This window comes from Hetaerina americana, unplaced genomic scaffold (genome assembly GCF_022747635.1).
Source record: "Hetaerina americana unplaced genomic scaffold, ioHetAmer1.1.p SCAF_3, whole genome shotgun sequence".
Taxonomy (NCBI): domain Eukaryota; kingdom Metazoa; phylum Arthropoda; class Insecta; order Odonata; family Calopterygidae; genus Hetaerina; species Hetaerina americana.
This window is the reverse complement of record NW_027286874.1, coordinates 59074839-59100465: the sequence shown is the minus strand read 5'-3', so window position 1 is coordinate 59100465 and position 25627 is coordinate 59074839. Positions and strand designations below refer to the sequence as shown.

The 25627-nt window shown below is 35.8% G+C and overlaps 1 protein-coding gene across 2 annotated transcripts in view; it reads left to right on the top strand.

The window, feature by feature from the left end:
* LOC139690406 (glycine receptor subunit alpha-2-like) overlaps positions 1-23279 on the top strand; it is a 30290-nt gene extending 7011 nt beyond the window's left edge. Inside the window, exons 2-10 of one of the 2 annotated variants that reach the window (XM_071587847.1) lie at positions 16732-16820; positions 17060-17127; positions 17751-17974; positions 18255-18337; positions 18663-18797; positions 18913-19104; positions 19980-20048; positions 20887-21143; positions 21696-23279. In XM_071587847.1, the coding sequence (XP_071443948.1) occupies positions 16732-16820; positions 17060-17127; positions 17751-17974; positions 18255-18337; positions 18663-18797; positions 18913-19104; positions 19980-20048; positions 20887-21143; positions 21696-21923 (1345 nt within the window). In that variant the 3' untranslated portion in view covers positions 21924-23279. The remainder of the gene's footprint in view (positions 1-16731; positions 16821-17059; positions 17128-17750; positions 17975-18254; positions 18338-18662; positions 18798-18912; positions 19105-19979; positions 20049-20886; positions 21144-21695) is intronic. The other variant, XM_071587848.1, reaches the window with a different exon arrangement.
* Positions 23280-25627: the final 2348 nt, after the last annotated feature.

The following is a 25627-nucleotide window of genomic DNA, read 5'->3' as shown; positions in this document are numbered from 1 at the left end:
TGTATACATTGTATGCACTTGCATTTAATCATAGTAAAAAATATAAAAGGATTATCCAAAACACAAACACCACTCTCATCAAATTTAGGCCTTAGGCCACTTTTATCAGGGTACGAGGAGTCACAAATGGGAAGATAGGTGGGCAAGGGAACGGGGAGGGAGAGATCTTTCAACAGAGGGCATAGGTAATCGATGAGTGGTTGTTTAGAGGAAGGTGTTTCGAACAATTTAGTCCGGAGGGGTGGCAGGATTTCAAAAGATGGATGCGAGCAATCTCTAAAACCCTTAATTGTATTGGTGTGGCTGTTGACGGGAGGGAGGAAATAATGGATACTTTGTAGCTATAGTCGCATGCTCCTCGGTTTATCCCTATCCTCCCCCAGTACGCCCTTGCCTCCTTATCACCCCGTCTATTAATTAAATGCTGGAACACGTCAAGAATTAGTGAACGCCATAATCTTACCTATACATCTTACGCATATTTGTGTATATATATATGTATATGTAAATGTATATATGTATGTATGTGTATATATATATATATATATATATATATATATATATATAAACACAAATAAGGATTTTTAAACCATAGAAACACAAAGAAAGGACACTCACATAAGTTGTTTTGACGTTTCGACGGCCCGGCCGTCGTCGTCGTCGTCGCATTGTCGTCACCTTCTGGTGACGACGACCGTACCGTCAAAACGTCAAAGCAACATATGTGAGTGTCCTTTCCTTGTGTTCCTATGGTTTTAAAATCTACATCTGGGTTGTTTTCCAAGATTATTCGGGTCTCCCACCGGGTCCACGTTCGTAGGGTTGCCGACGTTTCGATGGCCGAGTCGTCCATCGTCTTCAGGGCATGTCGGTACTCAGGTTTGGCCGCCTTATATAGTCTGGTCGGGAGGTCAGGTCACGTCTGATTGGTCGGACGCTTTCCCCCTCTTGTTTTGCCTTACGTTCCTCAAAATGGGTTTCCACGCATTACTGAGGGAGTATCCGCTGTCTCGGTTAATGGATTTGTTTTCGAGCCGGATCGCTATTGCTTCCTTAGTCAATCTTTCCCAGAATTTTTCTTCTCGGCAAAGGACCCTTGTCTCCTCCCACCGAATGCTGTGGTCGGAGATGATGCTGTGCACTGCAATGGCCGATTTCTCGGGTTGGCACAGTCTGAGGTGTCTCCGGTGTTCTTTTAACCTTGTAGCGATGGTCCTTCCGGTCTCTCCCACGTAGACTTGGCCGCACTCGCAGGGTATTCGGTATACTCCCGGGGTCATGAGGCCACAGGGGTCCTTTGCCCTTACTAATTCGTCCCTGAGTTTGTTACAGGGACGGAAGTAGGTGTCGATGTTGTACCTCTTCAGTATTCTCGTGACCTTCCCCGAGACCGTGGAGACAAAGGGTAGACCCGCCCTTGCCAGTGGTTTTGGATCGGCTTCCTTCGGTGTGGAGGCCCGCGGCTTGACGGTCCTTTTTAGAGCCAAGGCGATTTCTCTCTCGCTGTAGCCATTTTGCCTGAAAGTCTTCTTAAGGTGCAGCAGCTCCTTGTGAAGACTTTCTGTGTCAGATATTGCTCTAGCAAGAGCAATATCTGACACAGAAAGTCTTCACAAGGAGCTGCTGCACCTTAAGAAGACTTTCAGGCAAAATGGCTACAGCGAGAGAGAAATCGCCTTGGCTCTAAAAAGGACCGTCAAGCCGCGGGCCTCCACACCGAAGGAAGCCGATCCAAAACCACTGGCAAGGGCGGGTCTACCCTTTGTCTCCACGGTCTCGGGGAAGGTCACGAGAATACTGAAGAGGTACAACATCGACACCTACTTCCGTCCCTGTAACAAACTCAGGGACGAATTAGTAAGGGCAAAGGACCCCTGTGGCCTCATGACCCCGGGAGTATACCGAATACCCTGCGAGTGCGGCCAAGTCTACGTGGGAGAGACCGGAAGGACCATCGCTACAAGGTTAAAAGAACACCGGAGACACCTCAGACTGTGCCAACCCGAGAAATCGGCCATTGCAGAGCACAGCATCATCTCCGACCACAGCATTCGGTGGGAGGAGACAAGGGTCCTTTGCCGAGAAGAAAAATTCTGGGAAAGATTGACTAAGGAAGCAATAGCGATCCGGCTCGAAAACAAATCCATTAACCGAGACAGCGGATACTCCCTCAGTAATGCGTGGAAACCCATTTTGAGGAACATAAGGCAAAACAAGAGGGGGAAAGCGTCCGACCAATCAGACGTGACCTGACCTCCCGACCAGACTATATAAGGCGGCCAAACCTGAGTACCGACATGCCCTGAAGACGATGGACGACTCGGCCATCGAAACGTCGGCAACCCTACGAACGTGGACCCGGTGGGAGACCCGAATAATCTTGGAAAACATTATTCGCCGGGAAAGTACCAGATCATTCTTTACATCTGGGTTTTTTGATTTGTACGTCACCGAAGAGCGTTCCATTTCGAAGATATATATATATATATATATATATATATATATATATATATATATATATATATATATATATATATAATATATATATATAGTATATATATATATATATAATATATATATAGTATATATATAGTATATATATATATATATATATATATATATATATATATATATATATATATATATATATATATATATATATATATATATATATATATATATATATAGTATATATATAATATATATATAGTATATATATAATATATATATAGTATATATATATATATAGTATATATATATATATATATATATATATATATATATATATATATATATAGTATATATATATATATAGTATATATATATATATATATATATATATATATATATATATATATATATATATATATATCTCGATTAAAAGTCTTACTTCAAGAAGGCCGAAAGCTTAAACAATTTGCCGTGTGAGTATCCTTTTAAGTGTCACTATTTTATTTGTGTTCTATTTTGCCGTCCCAATTTTTTATATATATAAATAAATAAATATATATATTTATATATATCGATTAAAAGTCTTACTTCAAGAAGGCCGAAAGCTTAAACAATTTGCCGTGTGAGTATCCTTTTAAGTGTCACTATTTTATTTGTGTTATATTTTGCCGTCCCAATATTATATATATATATATATATATATATATATATATATGCATATTTTTATGGAATTTATTTATTTATATAATTTCGTCTCTTGCTTCTATGAATACCACACATAACATAGATCTTTAGGCTTGGGGAATTTTTGATTTGCTAAAGTAGGGCTCCGTTTCCTTTCGAAGGAAATATACTTCGTAAGTAGCCCATTAAATGTATATTCTTGAATCTATCACATAAATCCTTGTTTCTTCTGTAATTTGCTCACTGGGCTCCCTGGAACTGATGTGGCACGAAATTCAAATGGGTTAGAAAGTTGCTCAGGCAATATTTCGATATCCTTTTTCATATTCCCTGACCTTTTTCTCCGAATAAAAGACGCAGCGACCTCAAAAAAATTAGTATCGACCCCCTTCGCATGGCTTTGCATGATTCAGTCTACCTCTCTCCACGCTATAATGGTCCACGTCTCCACTGGAAGTCTTCCTTCGCGCATTCTTACCGTAGGGACCCTTTTCGACTTCATTCCCAACCCTTTCCTTTTACGTCAACCTTTGGAAACTTCTTGCTCTGCCTTTTACATTTACCTACCCTTATCGTCTACTCCATCTCATTACCTTTCTCTTTTTCTTTCCGCACGGTTCTTCTCTCGATGACTTCCCACCTAACCCCGTCTTCCACCTCTTTGGACGACTCTCCGCGTCTTCCCACATCTTTCAACTCCCTCCGTCTCTCTCACTCGATTCGCTCCCGATTGCTTGTCCTCTACCACATTCTTTTTTCCCTCCTACTTTTTCGATTTCCTTCCCTTCACTTCTGCAAGCCTCGTCAGCGTATCTCTCACTTTTTCGATTTTCTGAAGGTAAGTTTACTTCGGTACACCGAACGACGGTAGGGTGCTTCTATATTTTGGCTTCCCGACGAAGGAGAGGAAACGGATAAAGAAAAATGAAGAGAAAGGGAGGTGGTTTGGGGCTAATCACGGAAATATATTAAAAGGCATGAGGACGATACCAAAAGGGCTAGGTGTGTTGAAGGGAGTGTGATGAATAGGAAGATTGAGGGAAACGAGGGAGTTGGGAGGGGGATTACGGATGACAGTGCTAATAAGGACAAATGTTAGGTAGAATAAATGGCGGTAGAAAAAGAGGATAGTCCATTTCGACTGAAATAACGGCAAATCAGAGGGAGAAGGTAATAAATATGCTCGTGGAGTCAGTACATGTTTGATTTAGTTTTGGGCGTTCCCGAAAATCTTTTCTAAAATGATTCGTAAAATGCTAATTCGCCGGTTATCATAAATCTTTTAATTAATTTCACATGTAACACTTTTGGTGTAAACCGTTGGCGTGAAATTATATATTTTAGGAATATTTTCTACAAATCCAGTAAATTGCTACATTAAAGGTGTTTTAAAAGTAATAAATTAGGTATTTTTCAATGCCACAGTCGAATATTTATCAATGAATTTTCTCTTCACTTAGCGTTTTTACTTTGACTCGTAGTGACCACAGTGAGATTGCATATGTTACTCTGTGGACTGAGATGAAGGCAAGAAGGATGAGGTAAGGCTATAATCATGGAATGTCATGAAATACAAGGGAAAGAGGTGTGCCAGTACGGGTTCAAGCAGTACGTTGGCGTATGGCAATTTATTTTTGTTGCGTTGCAAAGGGAACATTTTCTTTAAAAATGCATTTACTTCCTTGGCCATGGGAGGGATTCAATACGGAGTAAAAACTTAGCTGACGCTAAGTGCTACTCGTTTCGTGTATGAACTATCTTGTTGGTCTTTCAGAACCTACAATTTTAAAACATTTATACAATTTACGCAGCCTCAGAGATCATGTATTTGGTAATTCCGAAAAAAAAAACCATGGTAAATGTACACCATTTCAAAAAAGATAACGCCAAAAAAATAGAAGATATGGGGAGCATTCATGGAGATAGCCGAAAAGGAATTGCTTTCTTAACGATTACGCCCAAGTATTTTATATGTTTATGCTCGATATCTCCCTTTATCTTTTAATGGAAGAAGTCCATTAGATATAAAATAACCTAAGGTACCTATACAAAAAAACAAATGAATGCCCTTCAAATGTGAAACTATCATACCTTTTTTATTATAACTTTAGAGACACCGTTTTTAGCCTGGAACGTCTTGAGTTTTATTCTGTTGGTACTTGTTAATATAACCTAACTCCATTTTTACCACATTGTTATTTTGTACAAAATGATAATTATACTGCTTTATATAAGATACGTTGTTATTGCAAAGAAATAAAGTAATATTTCCTCGGTTAATCTGTTGCGACAGTGACTCGGTATGAAGGGAATTGAAGTCAAATATCTTATTATTACATGATTTTAAGGATGTGCTCAAGAGAATATATATGAATTTGCAGCTATTTACCAGTAAAAAAATAATGTGAGCAAAATAACAATTTCCATGCATTGCACATGAAACAGTGGAATGGGAATTTTACACATAGGTCACTCGGCTTTGATTATATATAGTTAATACCAATCAGAATTTTTTTGTTCAATTTAATACATTTGATAAAGATTGCTGCTTATAGAAAAATTTGAGTGTTATTAGTTTTGATAATAATCATATTAATCATATTTTATTGGAATAAAAAACGAAGTAGCTTTCTATTTTCTTCCTCAGTAGTGTTTCTAACGTAACACATCACTTACATGGCATTCAACTGGGATCAGACTCATTTGCAACCCCTTTACTGAGAAATAAACATGTTGGGACTATATTTTGTCTGGCTTCTACCCTTAGACCTAACTGGCATGGGTGACCATACCATGGAAAATTATAATTGCTCCAGAGTGCCCAAGCCCTTCCATTACGTTAAGGGTGTAGTACAAGGAGGAAGTGCTTTCTATTGGAAAGGATCCCACCGCTGAAGACTATAATAGAGGGATGAACATTAAGCATGCAAGTTAGGGGTAGGAAAATAATAGTCACATTGGACGGAATAAAGAGAGGATGGGAGTGTGTGGAATTGAAGAAACGTTTACTCTTATGTCGATTATCTCGTCATACTTCGTTTAGAGAATCAAAGAAATATATCATTGTATAGTATGTGTGCATACAAAACCTACCTTTAAGGGTAGACTACCTAAATAAAATAATGAATTACTTTTACTGCAACCACAATCAGTTAGAGGAATTTAAATATTTAATCTGTTAGCCTGAACGTCTCTTTATTTTGCATTGTATTTTGGTGGTCAAATTGTGAATTTAATGTTTTGTAACAATGGTTCTCTCGACGGTAATAGAAAACTTAGTGGGCCTGTATTTTCCTCAAACTTATAGTCAAGATTTCCTATTTGAGCCGGAAAATGGGACTCTTCGTTAAGAGTCTCACTCTTCTTTGTTCTAAATACATATAATATGAAATAATATATGAATTTATATGAAGTGAGATTCGGACTTTTACCAATAATACCGCAAGGGAATATGGGTGGGGTGTTTGGTTGCCAATAATGAGTACAGTGGAAATAGTTCACGAATAAATCATAGTTATAAAATCTGTCAGGATAATTGAAACTCACCATTAACTTCAAAATTTAACATTTGAAGGGGTTTTAATGACTTTTTTGTCAGCCGATGTTGTATACAACTGGGGTTATTTTCATAGTGCTGTAAATGTAATCATAAGATTAATTACATTTTAATAGTCTTAATCTAGCGTTTAGTTTTCGACAATCAACAATATTTTTTAACATTTTTTATCCTGCCATCACATTTAATTTACAGCCTTTAAGTTTTCTCTAAAATATTATATATATATATATATATTAAATTATTTGAGTTGAAACGTAAATACTTGCAGCATATTTGATGTCTTGTAAAAATAAATATAAGTTTTTTGTTAACTATTTCTCAGATTATATATTACAATGCCTGCACTTCGCCAGAATTAGCTTCTTCCAGGCAGTGGAAAATCCCATACTTCAGTTCCATTTGTAACATTTCAACAAGGCAGGGTTTTCTAAAGGGCTTTTGTTAATGCCTGCAGTGAATTTGAGAACGTTTTCTCTATACGAGCCGGAATGGTTAAGGTCATTAGCACTGCAATCCATCTGTGTCTGCTAGTTGCGAAATGTCATAATCCACAGCATCAAAAGAATGAAAGAAAATCTTGGGCGTGCATGAAGGTAATCTGTGAGTCCAAAATTATGGTTCCTGGTTGCGATGTTCCATTCTAATGAGCACGATTTCGCTCATTTTGGCAAGTTTTTTCCACGCCGCATGATATATTACCACTTTCACTTTCTTGTTCACATTCTATTTAAAATTGCCAACCCTGTTTGTTTTTTATTCTAATCTAAATATATAAACGCTCTTTTCATCCTACCTGTTTTACAAGTTTTTATTGCTATGGTCCCTCATTAAAATTGCGTTATGTTTACACTTAATTAAATTCTCCAGAATGATAATCCCATTTTCATAAAATGGTATTTTTTGTATCAAAACGGAAGCATACACGTGAACAAAGGTTTGTATTGTGAAGGATTGACAGTCCGCATTCTCAATTTTGGGAGTAAATGGATAGTCATTAAGTTATTAAGAGTTTTGTAAGTTGAAAATTCTCTGCTGTCAAATAATTTCTAATTTCTCTCATAAAACATTGTATTTTCATGCGATTATCTATTTTGTACTAAGGTCTGATTTCTCCTTTTAAATGCAGTCTTCGTTTCAAACGAAATGAAGCAAGGCCGGTTCAAAAATTATGAGAATGGTCTTTCTACGTGGAAACTACTTGACGAATCACAATTATTGACATTTCACCATGCGGAAGCGTCTCTGAATAGTAAAATACCATCTTTGAGGGTGGCAATATTTCGATTTGACTCCGAACCACAGAAACTCTTGTCTGAGGTTGCTCACACTTGCCTACAAGTTTTTGCGTCATTGAAAATGCAAATTTTAGAGAAGCGGTGCATTGAATTTTACTTTAACCTCGGAAAAGGTGCAACTGAAACTGATGCAATGATCCAAGAGGCATTTGACAATGAGTCTATGAGTTGGGCACATTGTTTACGTTAGTGCAATCACCTCCAGTTAGGACAAACTTCGACCGAAGAATAGCCGAGAGGTGAACGACCATCGACGTCAACTAAAATGGCTCAAATCAACAACGTGAAGGATTTAGTGCGTGCAAACCGTAGATTAACTGTTAGTGAGATTGCAAATGAGGTTGACTCTAGTTTTCGATCATAATTCGCCATTTTGAAAATTTTTGGGAATACAGCGCTCAAATTTATGCCACAGGTGTTAACAAATGAACAGATGAAAAACTTCTTATCATTTGTCAGAACCTGCTTGTTCCTTCAAACGACCACCAAAACATCTTAAAAATAATCTTCACATGGTACCAAATCTGGGCGTATGGTTATGATATAGAAAAGAAAGCTCAATATTTAAAGTAGAAGGGGCCATCTTTCCCATGAGATCATAAACTGTTAAATAACGATCTAACGTGAAGGTGATGCTGATCGTTTTCTTCAATTGAAAAGGTATTATTAATTATTAAATATGTCCGCAAAGGACAATTTGTAAATGGGCAGCAGTGTATAGTGGTTATGAGAAGGTTAAAACACGCCATTTTGCGGAAGAGACCACAAATGTGGAAGAACAAGTCTTAAGGCTTTCAACGTAAACACACCGGCGCAGACATCATCAAATGTTGCTAAGTTTTTGGCCAAAAAGAGCACACTGGTGATTACCCAGCTACCATACTATCCGGATTTTCTTCCAGAGGACTTTTATCTATTTCATAATTTGAAATCCACCTTGAAAGGATGCCAATTTGAAACTTTTAAAGACGCACAAAAAATTGCACCGCAGACTTATAGAATATTCCGTAAAAACCGTATTTTGATGAAGATAAGCATGATTAAAGGGCAACTAATAAAATCAAGTATATATTTGAAGTCTCATCTTTTTGTAAACAGACCTGGTATATCTGCATCTAATGCCGTTTGTACACACGGCGCCCGCTTGTATCCACACACACAAACCCATTAAAAAACAAATATATATATATATATATATATATATATATATAATTATATATATATATATATATATATATATATATATATAACTAAAAACACAGTAATCAACCCGAAGGTCCGTTTGGTAGGTGATGGTAGAGTTTACCCAGTACTAAGCCCTATACGGCGTGTGAAATTCACGCATCAGGGTAGGGGGGCCAGTTCCTTTCTCTGCGCTAGTAATGGTTGGTTTCCCGGGAAGACCTGGTACCCGAAAAATTGCATAGCTTGATATGTATATATATATACATAAATTTAACAATGCTTATGTTTGTGCTATACAAGTTTATGTAAATTACATGTTTTTTTTAAAACATCTCCTTTCAGGGGATGTGTAAAAATTTGTGGTTGTGCATGTTGTAAAATTACCATTGCTGTTGACGTACCAATTAAATTCCAATTGCTGCTGCCATCAACTCTTATTCGCTCGAATACGCATTTCGTGCGCATGTGAAATACCCTTTGTCTCTGACTCGTACATTGGCATATTCCACACAACTGTTTGAAAATGATATATCCTTGATTGCAACCGTAACCTTTCAAAGGAACTCTTCATTTTATGATATCGAATTATGAATGTCAAAAGTCATTAATTCATTTAATATAAAAAATTAAATACGTATAAATGAAAACATGTGTATTAATCTTAATAACTTTCTGTCAATATACCTAATTGAATTTCATTTTTTATGTCAGCATCCCTTTTCGGAGTGAGATTTTAAAATCTGAGTAGGTTAACAACATTTTTTATCCCTTGGTATATGATTGTCATTGTTTAAGAACATATTTAGTAAGTAATTCCTTAATAGTCTATTCTTAATTTACATTTATGTCTAATGTTTTAGACGAGGTTATCATATTTTTGAGGTAATGAACATCTTAACCCTTAGCCTCCATTCTCGTGGCGAAACGTCTGCTATCAGATTATCTCTTAGTTAATCTATCATTCTGGTATTAGCTGTATTTATAACAATCTCAAGTAATTAGCCCGAAATTTTAAAAGTTAACTCTGGTTTACCAAAGTTGATCACAACTTTCTTCTCTTCCTGGTTCTGGCTCTTACCTTTAGTTTTATCCACGTGTTTCCTTCGATATCTTACTTAGTTTGCTCTATTTATCGTCGTCGTCTTCGTGTACTGTTTTTCCCTCCACTCTACGTACATTCTTTGGTGCTTCGGATAAATCCTTCATTATGTAATCGAAATATCGTCAGCCAAGTTCAGCGTATCTTTCTTTCTTGCAAATTTACCCAAGGCTCTATAATCGTCGTCTATTACATGTGGAATGAATGGATTAATTATTTTCGAAAACATTAAAAAATCGCTGTCCCACCCTTGTTGTTCATGTTTGCTTATCTTTCCAATTCTTTTTCATTAACAGTCACTATTTGCTTTGAATGCATACTGTACGTTATTATTATCTTTGTTGGTCATTACAACCTTTGTGGGGTCACAGAGAGTGTTAAATTTCAATTTTTCCGAACAAATGCCTTATGCGGAAAAATTTAGATAGTAAGAGACGTACGTCTCTTTATTTTGCCTTTTTTTCCATCACTAGTCTCAGTCGCCTAATTGGTTATGTCACCCGAGTTTTCCTATAAACCCATATTAATCCTCGGTATGTATTTGTTTTCCTTTATGCTCAGTTCTGTGCATTATTTTTATTAATTTTAATAATTAGTTAGTTAAATTAAAAGTTCTAAATTTTTCACAAGCATTTAAACCCATCTAATTACTATCACAACACAAATACATTTTTTAACCTCTGGGGATTCATCTGCGTCATACATACATCTTTAAAGTCCATTCATATGTTCTTTCACTTGTTATTAGATAGATAGATAGATAGATAGTGGTCTTTATTTGGGCGAAATTGAGACCAAATGGTCCCTTCTTCCATTTAACCCATCGTCATATACATATTATATTAGCCATTTAAACTTACAGTTACATTCAAATCTAAACATAAACACATAGAGATAGACATAAATTCATTAATCCAAATTTGCACATCGAAAAGAAAAAAGTATATACATATATATAGACACACACATACACATACACACACATATATACCTATATGCATACACATACATACACATATACATACGTACATATCCACACACACATACATATACACACATAAAACATACATACATGCATTCATACACATGCATAAATACATACATAAGTACGCACATACACACCCATACATACATACATATACATATATAAATTAAGAATACACCTTCAAATACTCAAATTAAATGACAGTGAAGATAGAGTACAATGAAATGAGGAAAGTCTAAGCAAAGAATGAGGTTTGTGGGAAAAGCTAGGGAGAGCGTGACATTGCTCAACTAGTAAAAACCCACGCAGGAAAAACACCCACGAAGAGAAGGGGGGTGTGAAAAACCTGCGAAAACCCTATTAATTAGAGGAAAGATACATGTACATTGTAACAATCATTTTTACATTGTATACATTTTATTAAGTTACTGAAATTTAAATGGAGACATTAACTACATTGACAACACATGCGGAGTAATGAGAAGCGTAATATTTCTAAAAATAATTATGCAAACTCCTACCGCTTGAGATGACAAAACAAAAAGCAGGGTAAAAAACAAAGTAGACACAGTGATCTGTATAACAGCTGAGTGGAATGACGGAGGGATACTGGTTAAGTTAAGTACCTGAGGAAAATGAACTTGTGAAGTGCTCTTCTAAATGTTGTTGTTGATGAAGAGTTTTTTATGTCATCTGGGAGAGAGTTCCACAGACGGCATGCTGTAACATGAAAAGATTTGTGATAGATTTCCGTGCGATGGTGTGGGACAAGAAGTTTATTATTACCCCTGGTATTTCTGTTGTGGATTGAGTTGATGAAGAGGAAGTTTTTGTATAGATATTTAGGTGTGTGCTTTGAAAGTATTCCGTAGAGAAGTGAAAGAATATGTAAATGCCTGCGGCCTTCTAGCTTTAACCAGGATATTCTATTAAATGAGTCGGAAATATGATCGTACTTCCTAAGATCACATATGAACCGCACACAGGAATTATGGGTCTTCTGGAGTTTGGTTTTTAGTTCGCCTGAAAGGTCTTGGTATACTACATCACAGTAATCAAAGTGGGGTATGAGAAGAGTGGACACAAGAAGCATCTTTAAGGAGGGGGGAGCAATGTGCTTTAACCTTTTCAGTGAATGCAGGGATGAGTTAATTTTTCTGCAGATAGCAATTGCATGATCAGTCCAAGATAATGTTTCATTTATGGTTAAGCCTAAATTATTTACTGTCCTTAGGTATGGTATGATAGATCCTTGCAATTTTAGTGGTGGTAGTTTATCAATACTTATTTAGTAGTTATTCAGGGTGATGTAAAAGTTCTGCTCGCATTTCATCTACCTTGCAAGCTTCATTCTACACCAATTCTTTTCATGCATTATTGAAGCCTGATTTTAATATATCCAGGCGTAGTTCTTCCATATGTACTTTATTTTCTTTTCCTGTCCTGTTATTATGCAGCCAATTAATGTCATATGCTTTAAATATATTCAATTTCGTCAATTTTCTAATTCTTCTGTATAAAAAAGTATTATTGGAAGTTTAAGTATTATCACCCACTTGTTTCTTATCCGAAGAATTACGTGCTCAATGGTATTGCCAACAGCATCTGCCATTTCTCGTGTTATTTTTCGATCCGTATCATCACTTTTTCATTCATATAGTTTTTCCTAAGATGCATAATCTATGAATGTTATTCCGGAAACATCGGATTTTATTAGGTCTTCTTATTTGTGTGAATTTTTAAGTCCTCTTTTTCCCATATCTTCCTCCGTATATCATCATCAATTGATGTGTTCCTCACTTCAAATTTAGATTTTTTCAACACATTTTCTTTGACTCTTGTTAATGCACCTATAATGTCCTGCCATCTACGTTACATATTCTTCATTTCTTTCCTCAGCAGTGTAGACATTAGTTTGTTCCGTATATATTATTTTGACCTCATCTTCTTTCCTAAGCATTGCTTAATCTCAGTTTTTTTTTCTTTTCCTTTTCCCTAATTTCTTCTTTTGGTTCTTGAGGTTGCATTTATTCATAACTAGGTTGTGGTCACTATGCATGTTTGCTCCAGGGTTACTTATTCAGTTCCTTCAGTCCCTAAACGCTGTTTTATATAATCGAATGAATTTTTATTATAATTTCCTATCAGATTCTAATTGTGTCCTCTTCTTACATTCTGTTTATATATACCAGGCCCATACCAGAGAAAATTTATTTCCTGAGCAGATATCTATCATCCCCTCTCCTATCTCCTCTCTCATTTCTCATACCACGGCCATATTTCAAATCCTTCTTCAATGGCCGCTTTTCAATTCCCTAATGTAATAAGATTTTTATTTATGTTATCGTTTCTTATTATTTATTTAAAATATCATTCACTCTTTATATTTCTTCATCGTGAGACTGAATGCACGAAGATAAACTTTTACTATCTCTATGTTCTTTAGCTTGGTTTCTTAATTAACCATGAACATCTCTTGATCAAGTGACACACAACCCCATGACAATTTTCTCATATTTCTATTTTTTATGACTCCGAATCGTGCTCCTCTTGACTGCACCAATATGATTGAGATCCTAAGTTTTCCTTCCAGATATCTCTGGATTGCAGATTTCTCATTCAATTAAGCTCACATATTTCAATCGCATTTTTTAAATCTCCATTTTAAGATTTAACTCCATCATATCATTTAAGATAAGAACTTACATGCCAAGGACCAACCTTTGTAATGTTCTAATTCCATTCTTATTTTGGAGCTTCCCTTATTAGTCCTCTCCTGGATGTTGATTACATAGGGGAACTATTTTTCTCGGGATAAATTTGGCATGGAAGTCTCCAGGACAATATCCGTTGCTTTTTCTTGAGTTGCCTTCAAAAATACATGACAGCAGCTGAGCTTCATCTAAACAATGCCGCCAACTGATATCTAAATTGCAGTTTTACCAATATTCTCTCCTCGCCTGCACTTTCTTAACAGATGCCGCTTCCTTACGCGGGTGTGATTTTCCCGCCTTTTTAGGCGTTTATATATTAATTATCCTGGCTTTATTCTAAATATCTATTCTGCCGAAGGAGGTGTTGATCACCTTCAATCTTTTTTCCTTGATAAGAGGGCTTTCTTGGGTCTAGGACAGCCGAGTCCAGAAGTTTTAACATAGTAGTTTATTTCTTTCCCCTCACCCTTTTGCAATCTGGATTTGGGAAAGCCTTGACAAATTTTCGAGGCCCATATACGAGGGCGATTCGAAAAGTAAGTCCGTCTATTCTTTGTCCATGAACAATCAAATTTATTCTCAACTTTGTGTGCATCGTAAGAAAGGCTTAGCATTTAACTATTTTTTTACTTTTATATTTTAATTTATAAATATACATTTTATAAATACTTCTCCGATATAAATTCATCGCCATTTAGTGGGAGTGTACGGTTAGAAGTGCATGGACACCAAAAGCGTGCTGGAAGTGGTCCAGGGAGTTTTATGATGGCCGGGAAAAGGGCCACGATGGGCAGCGGTCGGGGCGGCCGAGTTTGCCGGAATCAACGTTGGCTCCAATTGACGAGATGGTGCGCAATAACCGAAGAATTACGCTTCATGAGATAAATAAAGGCCTTAATGAAGAGGGTGGCTACTTCTCCGTGCAGAATATTTTGTCGGAGGTCCTCGATTACAACAAGATGTCTCACCAAAGTGTGTGTTTGCATCATGACAATGCAAGTCCACATGTGTCACATCAAACGACCACCCTACTCTATGAATTCGGCTGGGATATCATCGACCACCCTCCTTGCAGCCCGGACGTTGCCCCCAGCGACTAACACTTGTTTCCCGCTCTCATAAAACACCTTGAAGGACAGAAATTCAAGTCAGACGGGGAAATGCCAGAAGCAGTCGTCAGTTGGCTTCGTGACGCGGCGGGAGAAAGGCACGACGCCGGTATTAAAAAGCTGCTTGCAAGAATTCAAAAAGTTATTGATCGTTACGAAAACTGTGTAAAATAATATCTAAATGCTCAACCTGTGCAACGATGTACACAAAGGTGAGACTAAATTTGATTTTTCATGAAAGAAATAGGGGACCGTACTTTTCGAATCAACCTCGAATAATCGTGATATTGAAAATTTTAATGCATTTCTTTCGAGGTTATCCATGATTGTTTTCAATAATCTGCTCATATTTTGCAGCCACTTTTGAAAATACATGTAGTAATTTTGTCACCATTTATGTAACTTCCTTATACATTCGTATCTTCTTCTTTTAGGCCTGTATCAAATAAATGTAAAAAGTGCGGATTGAAGCTTGTTAATATATTTTATCATCATCTATTTATTTTAGCTTTAATTAATATGTTCAACGTTAGATGATATTGTTTATGTAATTTTGGTAGTATCGTTGTTTTGATATGATTATATGAAGTATATGCTTAATGACCTTTGATATTTTCCTGTCAAAGCAATTCTAACAATCTTGGCAACACCAGTAAAATTAGAGAAATATATTTGCGCGATGTTCCACTCGGTATTTATATGTCGAGTAGTCCATACACATAATGAAACAAAACTGCACGCATATAAGTATATGCATGTAATGAATATAAATACTGTGGGTGTATAAAAAAATTACGTCACGTCATCCAAGTCTAATATATTAATATCTAAAATACCTGTATGTATTCCTTATAAAAACGGACAATAAAAGTAATGTGAGGTAGTTTGAACCAGATTACATTGAAGTTTTTTAAGTACTAATGTTAAACAGATTGATCATAAAACATGTAATAGTTCTTTTAAAAATCCATAAAAACTTGTGACAAAACTGATACCTGTATTATTCTGGTTTCCAAGGTACCTTTAACATGCACCAGGGCATTTGGAGGCTAATGATTTATATGGATATGGAGGGATATGATCTACCTATTTTCCTCTTATTAATTCATAGCATAGCCTTAAGTTCAATGCGCCTGCTTCATTGTTGTTGATGGGATTTTAAAAGTTTTTTAATAAAATCACTATGTATTTGATTGCTCCTATTACCTTGAAAAACATAGATACCACTTTTTAAATGTCATGTTAGTCTAACATCTAACCTCAATGGTTCTTAGAGTACAATGAACATTTGAAATAGGTATCGTGTTCAGAATACTATATACCAAGTATCATGCTATCCATTCCTTTGTCCCTGTGAATTTCTAGGCACCTATAGTCACCCATAGGCGTTGCCTGTAAAACTTCTCGAAATTTTGCAATAATGAAATTATTAATGTACCCAAGTTAAAATTTAGGTTCAGTTTCACTTAAAGTTATTTATTTTTAACAATTAGGATATGCAATGAAGCCAGGCGACCCTGTCATTCTTTAGTATCTTTCTCGTTCTCATAGATAAATTATGTAAGTTGATTTTCATTGGCTGGTAAGAGTCTTTTATAACCTAAACCACCATATTTTTCAAATTTACATGCTCTATGGATTTATATACAGGCGAGGGGCCAAAATGGACCACTTACACATCCTGGATGGACTTTTGAGAAAAGATTATGACAGAAGAGCAACCCCTACTAATCAATTCAGTAAGTTCATAAAGATTTGGGTATGATTATGATTGGAAAATGAGTGCTAACTTTTCAATATTTATACGGCATTTACAACTATTTTTCAAAGAGTATTTCACTACTAAGCCAATGTGAAATTTAATCTTGAACAGAATATATACATGTATTTATCTTTATTCTTCTATTTCAAGTCTCTCTCATTTATTTTCATTTCTCATCATGTTGTATTCAATTTTCGTTTCCTTTTATAATACTAGATAACGCAACTAGCGTCATATGTGAGCTGTATATTCGCAGTTTTGGATCCATAAGCCCTGTCACCATGGTGAGTGAGATTTATTGGATGAATTCCAAATATGTGCATGAAAAAATATCATATTTCATTAGATGCTGTCATAATTTCCTATAAGTGACTTTTAAGTGGAAATATTAATTATTTTCGCGTGTTTTCGATCAACTCATGCAAAAGAGTCCAAGTCAATTTACTCTTTTGCTATGCAAATAAAACTATTAGCTTTAATAAAATATGCGGTTAATTTTCCGAGAACCAAATAATTTTGTCCGCTCAATATTGAAAATATCACCATCAAAATGTGCCTACAGATATTTAATGCATCAAATTCAAAATATATATTTATCTGAATAAATTTATCTGTAAACAAGTGTTAGATTCGTTATCTCAAAAGTTTTTATTTAACTGAGTAAAGAGAGAAAATAGACTGTCCATTCCGAAAATTGATAAATGCTTCTTAATTATTTTGCGGCTTAAAAGAATTGATTTTTGACCAGAGATCTAGTTGATATATAAGGTAAATTAAATTTTAAAGTAATCCATTCCTCAGATACTTGTATTCTACAAGTAATGCAGCACAAAATAATGGTTATATAAATAGTGTTCTACTTTCCTTTCACTTCATCGAGTCACTGACGTTTTTTTGCACCAAACAGGATTACGAAGTGGACTTGTACCTGAGGCAGAAGTGGCAGGACGAGAGGCTGAAGCACGCGGAGATTACGGAGGCGCTGGATTTGAACGACCCCAATTTGGTGAAGGCCATCTGGAAGCCCGAGGTTTATTTCCCCAACGCCAAGCATGCCGAGTTCCAATACGTCACCGTTCCCAACGTCCTCGTGAGAATTAATCCGGATGGAGAAATCCTCTACATGCTCAGGTGCGATTGAGGGTGACCTAATGCACACAACAGGACCCCGAGGAAATGATACCATTCGAAATTATTGGAGAGCTCTGCATGGCAGTCACGCTGTTTTGTAATATCTCATCCCTTTGCTGCTTTTGTATAATAACTTTACTGTGAATGCAATAATATTTACCACGACGTCATATTTACTTTGCCGTGGAAAGAAATCCGTAGCAATTGCTTTCACCTTATGTGTACACCATTCAACGGTTAATTATGTTGCAGATATAAAATATTGGCCTTCTTGTTCCAGATTGAAGCTAACATTTTCCTGCATGATGGATCTCTCAAAATTTCCACTCGATAGCCAAATTTGTACCATGGAAGTTGCTAGCTGTGAGTACATTATATTGCTATTAGTTTTAATTGAATGAAATTTATTTCTTTTTATTTACAATTGCAATAGGGTTAATGCCTGTATTTTTATTGGTAACTGGGTTTATATCTCCTTAGATATTAGTTTTGACTTGCTTTTCTGAGTGATTATATTTCTTGAAAATAGTTACAAAATGAACGTCGAACATGAAAGTTCGTTTTCAAGCTACATTGATGTTTGAAGCTATGCTTACCAACATTATTTTCTACTCTGATGGTAGAATAAAACGTTGTGTAGTGTTGAGAGTTATTAATATTCTCATTCAATTATTTTCATTTGCAAAAGTTTCAAAGACCATAGAGGAATTGAGATTAACTTGGAAAGAGACAAATCCAGTAATAATGGGAAAAGGACTTAGAATGCCACAATTTGAGATTGTGGACATCTTTGCCACGGACTGTCAAGAATCTTTTCAAATAGGTATGTAACTTATTTGCACTTAATTATTTAAATATCATTATTTTATTATTAGCAATGAGTAGAATATTCATAGATCTTTCCATATTTGGGCCATTAAGTTTATTGAATATTTCAGGGAACTACAGCTGTTTGGTAGCAGAGTTCTATCTGAGCAGATCTGTCGGGTTCCACTTGGTCCAGAGCTACCTCCCTACAATCCTGATTGTGGTCATCTCATGGGTTTCCTTCTGGATGGATGTCGATTCAGTCCCCGGACGGACCACTCTAGGAGTCACGACTCTACTGGCAGTCTCCTCCCAGTCATCTGGTCAGTCCCAGTCTTGACAATATGTACAGAGCCCAAATATATTTGTACATCACAACACGCACTAGATATTAAATGAATGTATCCATAAAATAATCAGTTCCCATCAAAATGAAAGAATAATGACTGAAACAGTTCGCGAAACAAGAATTTAATTGCGTCGCAAGTGCGAGGATATTCAGATCTCCAATTATTTTTGTTTATTATATCCATGTTGGCAACCTTTATAGCTCACAGATCCATGGATTCCTATTAATATAGGTCGATTTATACTAAGCCTTCAAGTTGATCACTGTAACTTGGAAACCATGCGCGGCGACAAAAACATATTGGACACCAATCCTAACCTAAAAACAACAATAAGCCATTGGATATCAGAATATTAATATTTAACACCATAAAGTTTTATTGTATTTTAATAGTGCGAAGGATTAGTCTACTAGATTTTTTATAATCTGAAGGTTCCAGGTTCCAATCCCGAATGATTTCTTGGGGAAACCTCATTTAAAAAATTAAAAGATATTCGTAGAAAACTACGGATAGAGAACAGAAAGTACCTTTCCCTAATGTTTGAGCTTGACTGACCGTGTACGTTAGTTTGATGTGTGCTGTACCATCACCTGTGCAAAACTGCAGGGTGATTACTGTGTAATAACAATTTTATTGTATTTATTTAATTATTCTACCGCAGTGGCATTAAAACTCTCTCGCATTGCATAAAAATATGATGTTATAACAGCTGTAGGGGGGTTTTAATCTACTTCCCTGCCTCTTCCAGGCAGTTGTATGGAGATATGGGTACAATTTAGAAATTAAAAACATCTGGTATAACTTTTTTCGTTTATTGATTTCATATCATATCTTCCTCTAATTTCTAGGGATACAGAGTGGATTACCGCAAGTGAGCTACGTGAAAGCCATAGACGTTTGGATGGGAACATGCACAGGTAGGCGTTGGAAATGACTGGTAGAGGCATGGTGTAAAAGGACTTTTATTAATATTTTTCATTGACCTTTTAAGCATAAACATTAATCTTTTTGTGAACACAGTGTATTTATCTACTTGTACCTACGTATTAGACCCATTTTTATGCGCATGTTTCTAAAATTGTTTAGTTGGAATATAATCATGGCTATCATTTGAAAGCCACATTTACTAATATTGTAAATTTAAATTTTATTTTGAGTCCGCGATTCAAAGGGAATATACAAATTTCTGCATTTCTCTTATTTTTCACTCCCTGATCCGCCTTTACTGGAGATGGTTGGAGGATCATTCAACGATATTAATTATCTTATTATTATTGTGAAAAATTGGGAAAGGAAATTCCGTTAAGAGAATATTGCTCCGTTATTTATTCTTTGATTCCTGTAGCTTGGCAAATGAAGTTGGGCTCAGCCTTCAACTGAAATGTCAATTTGTAGACTTGATGATGATACGCCGTCTAATGGTTGTAAATACTTAGTGGATGACAATTTATAATTAATATTATATCACATTGATATGATTTGTCGTGGAAGTGTAATAAAATGACTCTCTCATCAAATAGTCATAGGTTGGTCGGCATAGATATCTCCTTGCAATACATTTAAGATTTTGTCACATTACTTTTTCATTTAAAATCCATTGACGAAATGTTAGTTCAGTATTGTTTTTCGATAACAGGGAGTTACCGTTTAAAACACCATTGTGAATTAAATATGTATACTTCGGAAATATGACATTCTAAATCTTATGTTTTCAAATTTATTCTCATTCTAATCGCCCAATGAAACTCCTTGCAGCCTTCGTCTTCTGCGCTCTCCTAGAGTTCACGATCGTTAACTATATGTGGAGGAGACAGCCGGAGGTGCAGCGCAAGACGGCTCCCACGGCAACGCCAGCCATCACGACGAGCGATGGACTGGTGACGCCCTCATCCCTCAACGGGGAAGCAGCACCCACTCCGGCCAAAGTGTGCTTCTCCGAAGGATCCAGCCCACCGCCGCCGGAATATGTCCAGGACACACCTCCCGAAGTTGGCGCAAACAACATCAATTACGTAAGCGACACGGGTAACATCCTTTGAGAAACTAAAATACATGCCGCGCGTATTTTTAAACCAGGCAATATTGATCGCTGTGGAGCTTAAAAAACACATACCTGATATATTTATTAGTGAATTTAGTGCATGTTGAAAATTCGCCCAAAATTTTTTATCAATGAGTAAGATGTGGCGATTTATTCATCGCAATACATTCTGAAAACAACATCAAATCCTATGTGAGTGCGGAATATCAACTCTAATCCGTGTTTTTGCCCGTCTTTGATACCAATGACCCGTCGAATCTAGATGGAAATAAGCGCAACGATGATACAATACAGAGAGGGAAAGTAGTGAGATAACTCTATTAAATTTGCCCCCCTTAATTATTTTGCAGTAGTATGAATGATTTCATAAAACAATAGCTTTAATATTAATTTAACTATTGGATTTAATAGAAGACAGTCGGCAACACATTCTTTTTCTTGTATGTGCTCTCTCTGCAACCCCAGTGCATATCCTTTCAATGTAAATACTTAACATAAAACTGTACTTTTGAAATATTATAAGATGAGACGAGTTGGAACACCCGACCCGACACCGCCGTGTTCAGCAGCGGGGATGGTTGGTGCGGCCACGTGCTACGACTCCCGTCTTCCCCGCCTCTCCCAGTGTCGGGAAACTCCACTCTACACCAAGGTGCTGGCCCGGAAGATAGACGAGTGGTGTCGACTGTGCTTCCCGCTTGCCTTTCTTACCTTCAATTTATTCTACTGGCCCTACTATATGCTGACCTAAACATCACCTGTAGCTCTCCTCTAATATTGAAATTCGGTTATATTGGTAGGAAGCTTGGAAAAGCAATTCAATAACTTTTTACACATTAATTATTTTTTGGAATGATTGAACAGATATTTGCAGAGATTCCGTTTCAATTGCCCATAATTTCCTATACGTTACTCATTCCTATTCATTTCCTATACGTTACTCATTCAACAGTAGCTGTTACTATTCTATCGTTACTTTGCATGATCTTTATCCCCTTATTGTGCCGCTCACATCCGGACTTTTCGGACCCCCGGTTGAGTAATGGAGTTGGTGTGAGTCTTGGGCGCAGCAAAGACTTTTTAACACCACGGGATGCAGTACGTCATGGATGTCATGAAATAGATTTAATTTCATATTGAAAGATATTTCATGCTACCTTGAACTGAACTAGATATAAATTGAACTTTTGAAGGTTTCAATACATGCACTGTTGAAGGTTTCAGTACATGTTCACACTGTTGAAGATTGCTGAAATCCAATATTTATGTATTTATTTTGATAGCGGGAAATGTATGTTTTCAGCTCAAGTTATGAAGGCATATCTGGATAAAAATTGATTCCATTTTAATAACAAAGATAAAGGTGTTAAATAAATGATTTAATGCCTCTATATCTCATGAAATAGACTCTGGACACTCATAGTGGGATTCAATCCAATTAAAAAGGTGAACAAGAAGAAGTAAATCAAATTGGATTGTTTATCAAAATATCTACGCATATATTTTTGAAATTTTAAATGGAGTGAATAAATTCAATCGGAAGTGAAGATACGAATAATTTTAGTTAGAGAGTGTGAAAAAGTGAAGAAAAACTCAACACGTACTTAAATCCACAGGCGGAATATCATTGTGAAATTACTTTTTGAGGGAATTGTACCAGCGTATTTCACGTACATCTTGATTCTCTTAAGTCCATGTATGGAACTCATCTAATCTGGATTTTGCATCTACATAAATAAAAATTTGACCTTAAGTAAGCAAGTTCTAGTGCTTTAAATCCTACTGAAATCATTAAATGAAATATGACGTTCCAAGCTCTAGAGTTAAATCAAAATTTTGCATAGATATGAAATTTACCCTTGTTGAATATATATTTATCATTGTGTGATTATAGATATTGTAATTCCCGTGTGGCTGTAGATAAATTGTATAGTCAGTCTGAATACTGTCAGTCATGATTTATATAATTTTGTACCCATTTTCGATCGCCGCGATCGGTTTATGATAGAGCCGTGTTTTGTGTAATAAATGTTCTTTGTCTAATTGTTTTCTCCTTTCATGTAACATAACGTTATGAACATGTAAATATATATAAATAGGTAAAATAAAGACGTGTACTGAAGTCTTTAAAAATGATCATTAAATGAGTGGCAAAGTTTGATCCTTCCAGTTGCTAAAAACGTACATAATCTTAGTCTTTACTCATCACTTAATCAACAGTCATTTTTACTCAAAACAATTTAACTATGTGGAATTAATTTGATGTCAGTTGTGTGATATTCCATTATATGCTCATAATTATCAAATTATTTTGCCACTAGATTGCCTATAAGAAAATAAGGTTTTAACACTTCGTAGTTGATTGAGGCAATTTCAGAGGAACTATAGGAAACAGATGTGATAGTACCTTGGTGAGTTTGATGAGAACGTCTTTCAGAAAGAAATTTTTTAGAGCAGTGAGTTAGTCATCTAGGTTTCATTACGTATGCATGCTTTCTTTCTTTTTATAATTTAAAAATAATAGTTCATCTTTAACATCGATAACATGCTTTTCAAAAGTATCCACTGTTTTGCTGAGAATTACATGTTTTCTGTTATTTGATTGATGTTTTTCAATCTATCATCACAAAATTACTTTTTTTCTCTAGCTTTATGATTTTGTCATAACCAAATAATTGTCTTACTAGTTTAAGTGTACATATAACTATAATTTTATGTCTCCGGAATTATCAGGAACCAAAATCTACTTAAAAATCGCTAAAGAAGCACTGCTATATCAAGATCAGCATGTATATTGATCTCCTTACCCTGAAATTTATGGAAAGATTGATGATAGATGATCTGGAAACATTCATTGCTTTCTGAAATGATATAAAAATTACGCGAGGACCAAAATAATTGAAAATAATCGAGAATGGCTAATGCTATAAATGGATTTTCTATTAAACATACCAGAATACTTGAGATGAAGGCGTAAATATTTTGATATTTTGATATATTTGTCGCTGACAAAAGCCAAAATATTGGTGTGAGTGTTTTCAGTTAAGTCGGTATTGGATTCCGAGTCAAGCAATTGGATTCTGCCCTCTTCCTGCTACTGGATCGAAACTGGCAATAAGGAACCAATTACACAAAGCACCTACTCAAAACTTTAAAATATCTAAAAATCACTTAAATTTACTTTCAGTTTAATTTTAAACTGAAGAATCTAAATGTGATTGCTTTGAAAAAGTTCCTCAACGTTTATTTGAATCTTACAAATCTCTCATGTCATTTGTCAAGTGTGATAACTGGTTCAATTGCAAAACTGCTGCTGAAGGAATGTCAGTTTCTACCACGTTATTGTCTTGAAAGTATAATGTATACATAGCTTGGTGCCTAAAACAGGACAAACCTATTTCATTTCCATGATCTATAATATCTCCTAAAAATTAATTCAAAGGATTTATCTACAATAATAACCCAAAATGTTCATCTGTACTCTATTTCTCTTGCTGCACTCGTTGACCAAGCATTTCAACCATAAATGTTTTTTAAAGGAGAGTAATAGCGAGTGGTATTTGAAGTTATTTAATTATGTTGTCATGGAAATGACATACATAAAAATGTTCTCCTGGATTGCGGTCTTCAAATCTGTATTTTTTCGGCACTGAAGAGAAAATTCCACGGTCACCCCATCTAACTCGTGAGTCACACCCCACTGCGATGGTATTTTAAATCCATGAATTTAAGTATTGCTCATATGTATTTTACCATAATTCATCTTGTCTTTTACTGCAATGCTTATTTCTCTATACGTAAATTTGTCTATGGTGACGCATGTTATCGTCTTTGCTGTATCGGCTCCTAATTTCCATCCCTCCATTGCCTCATTTATCTTTCGACGCTCTTTTATCCCTTGTATGACATCCCTCTCCTCACTTCCTGAATTTATCGCATTATATTTCTTAAATTAACAATTTGTTTCAATACAATACTTTAAACATATATACTTCAGAAGGAATCAATTCTCTCTACATTGAGGTATCGATGATATACGGTGCTAAAACACAAGCTAATTTTACTCGGTGGATTTAATATCACATTCTCTCAAAATGTTCTAAATATAACAACCGCAACACTGAGGGATTGTAAAACACTTTTGTCTCATGCTATTTTTTTACTATCCGGAAATATACGATCTATCCAATTCAATACTTTGAGAGTGTGTTCTTTGGTGTGGAATAAATGCTTCGCATATGGGTATGTGTGCGTTCGCCAGAGCGTCCGAGACAATAACGAGTGTGGGCGAGAGTGGGTGTGGAGGAGGGCATTTGTTTCGCAAGGCCAGACTGCGTGTGAGTTAAACGTGGCGTTTCGCAAACGAGGGCTGAAGTGCCCAATTTTCACGTTACATATACTGGAATCACCGATCCATTGGATGAACAAAAACACCCACCCAATTACATTCCCTAT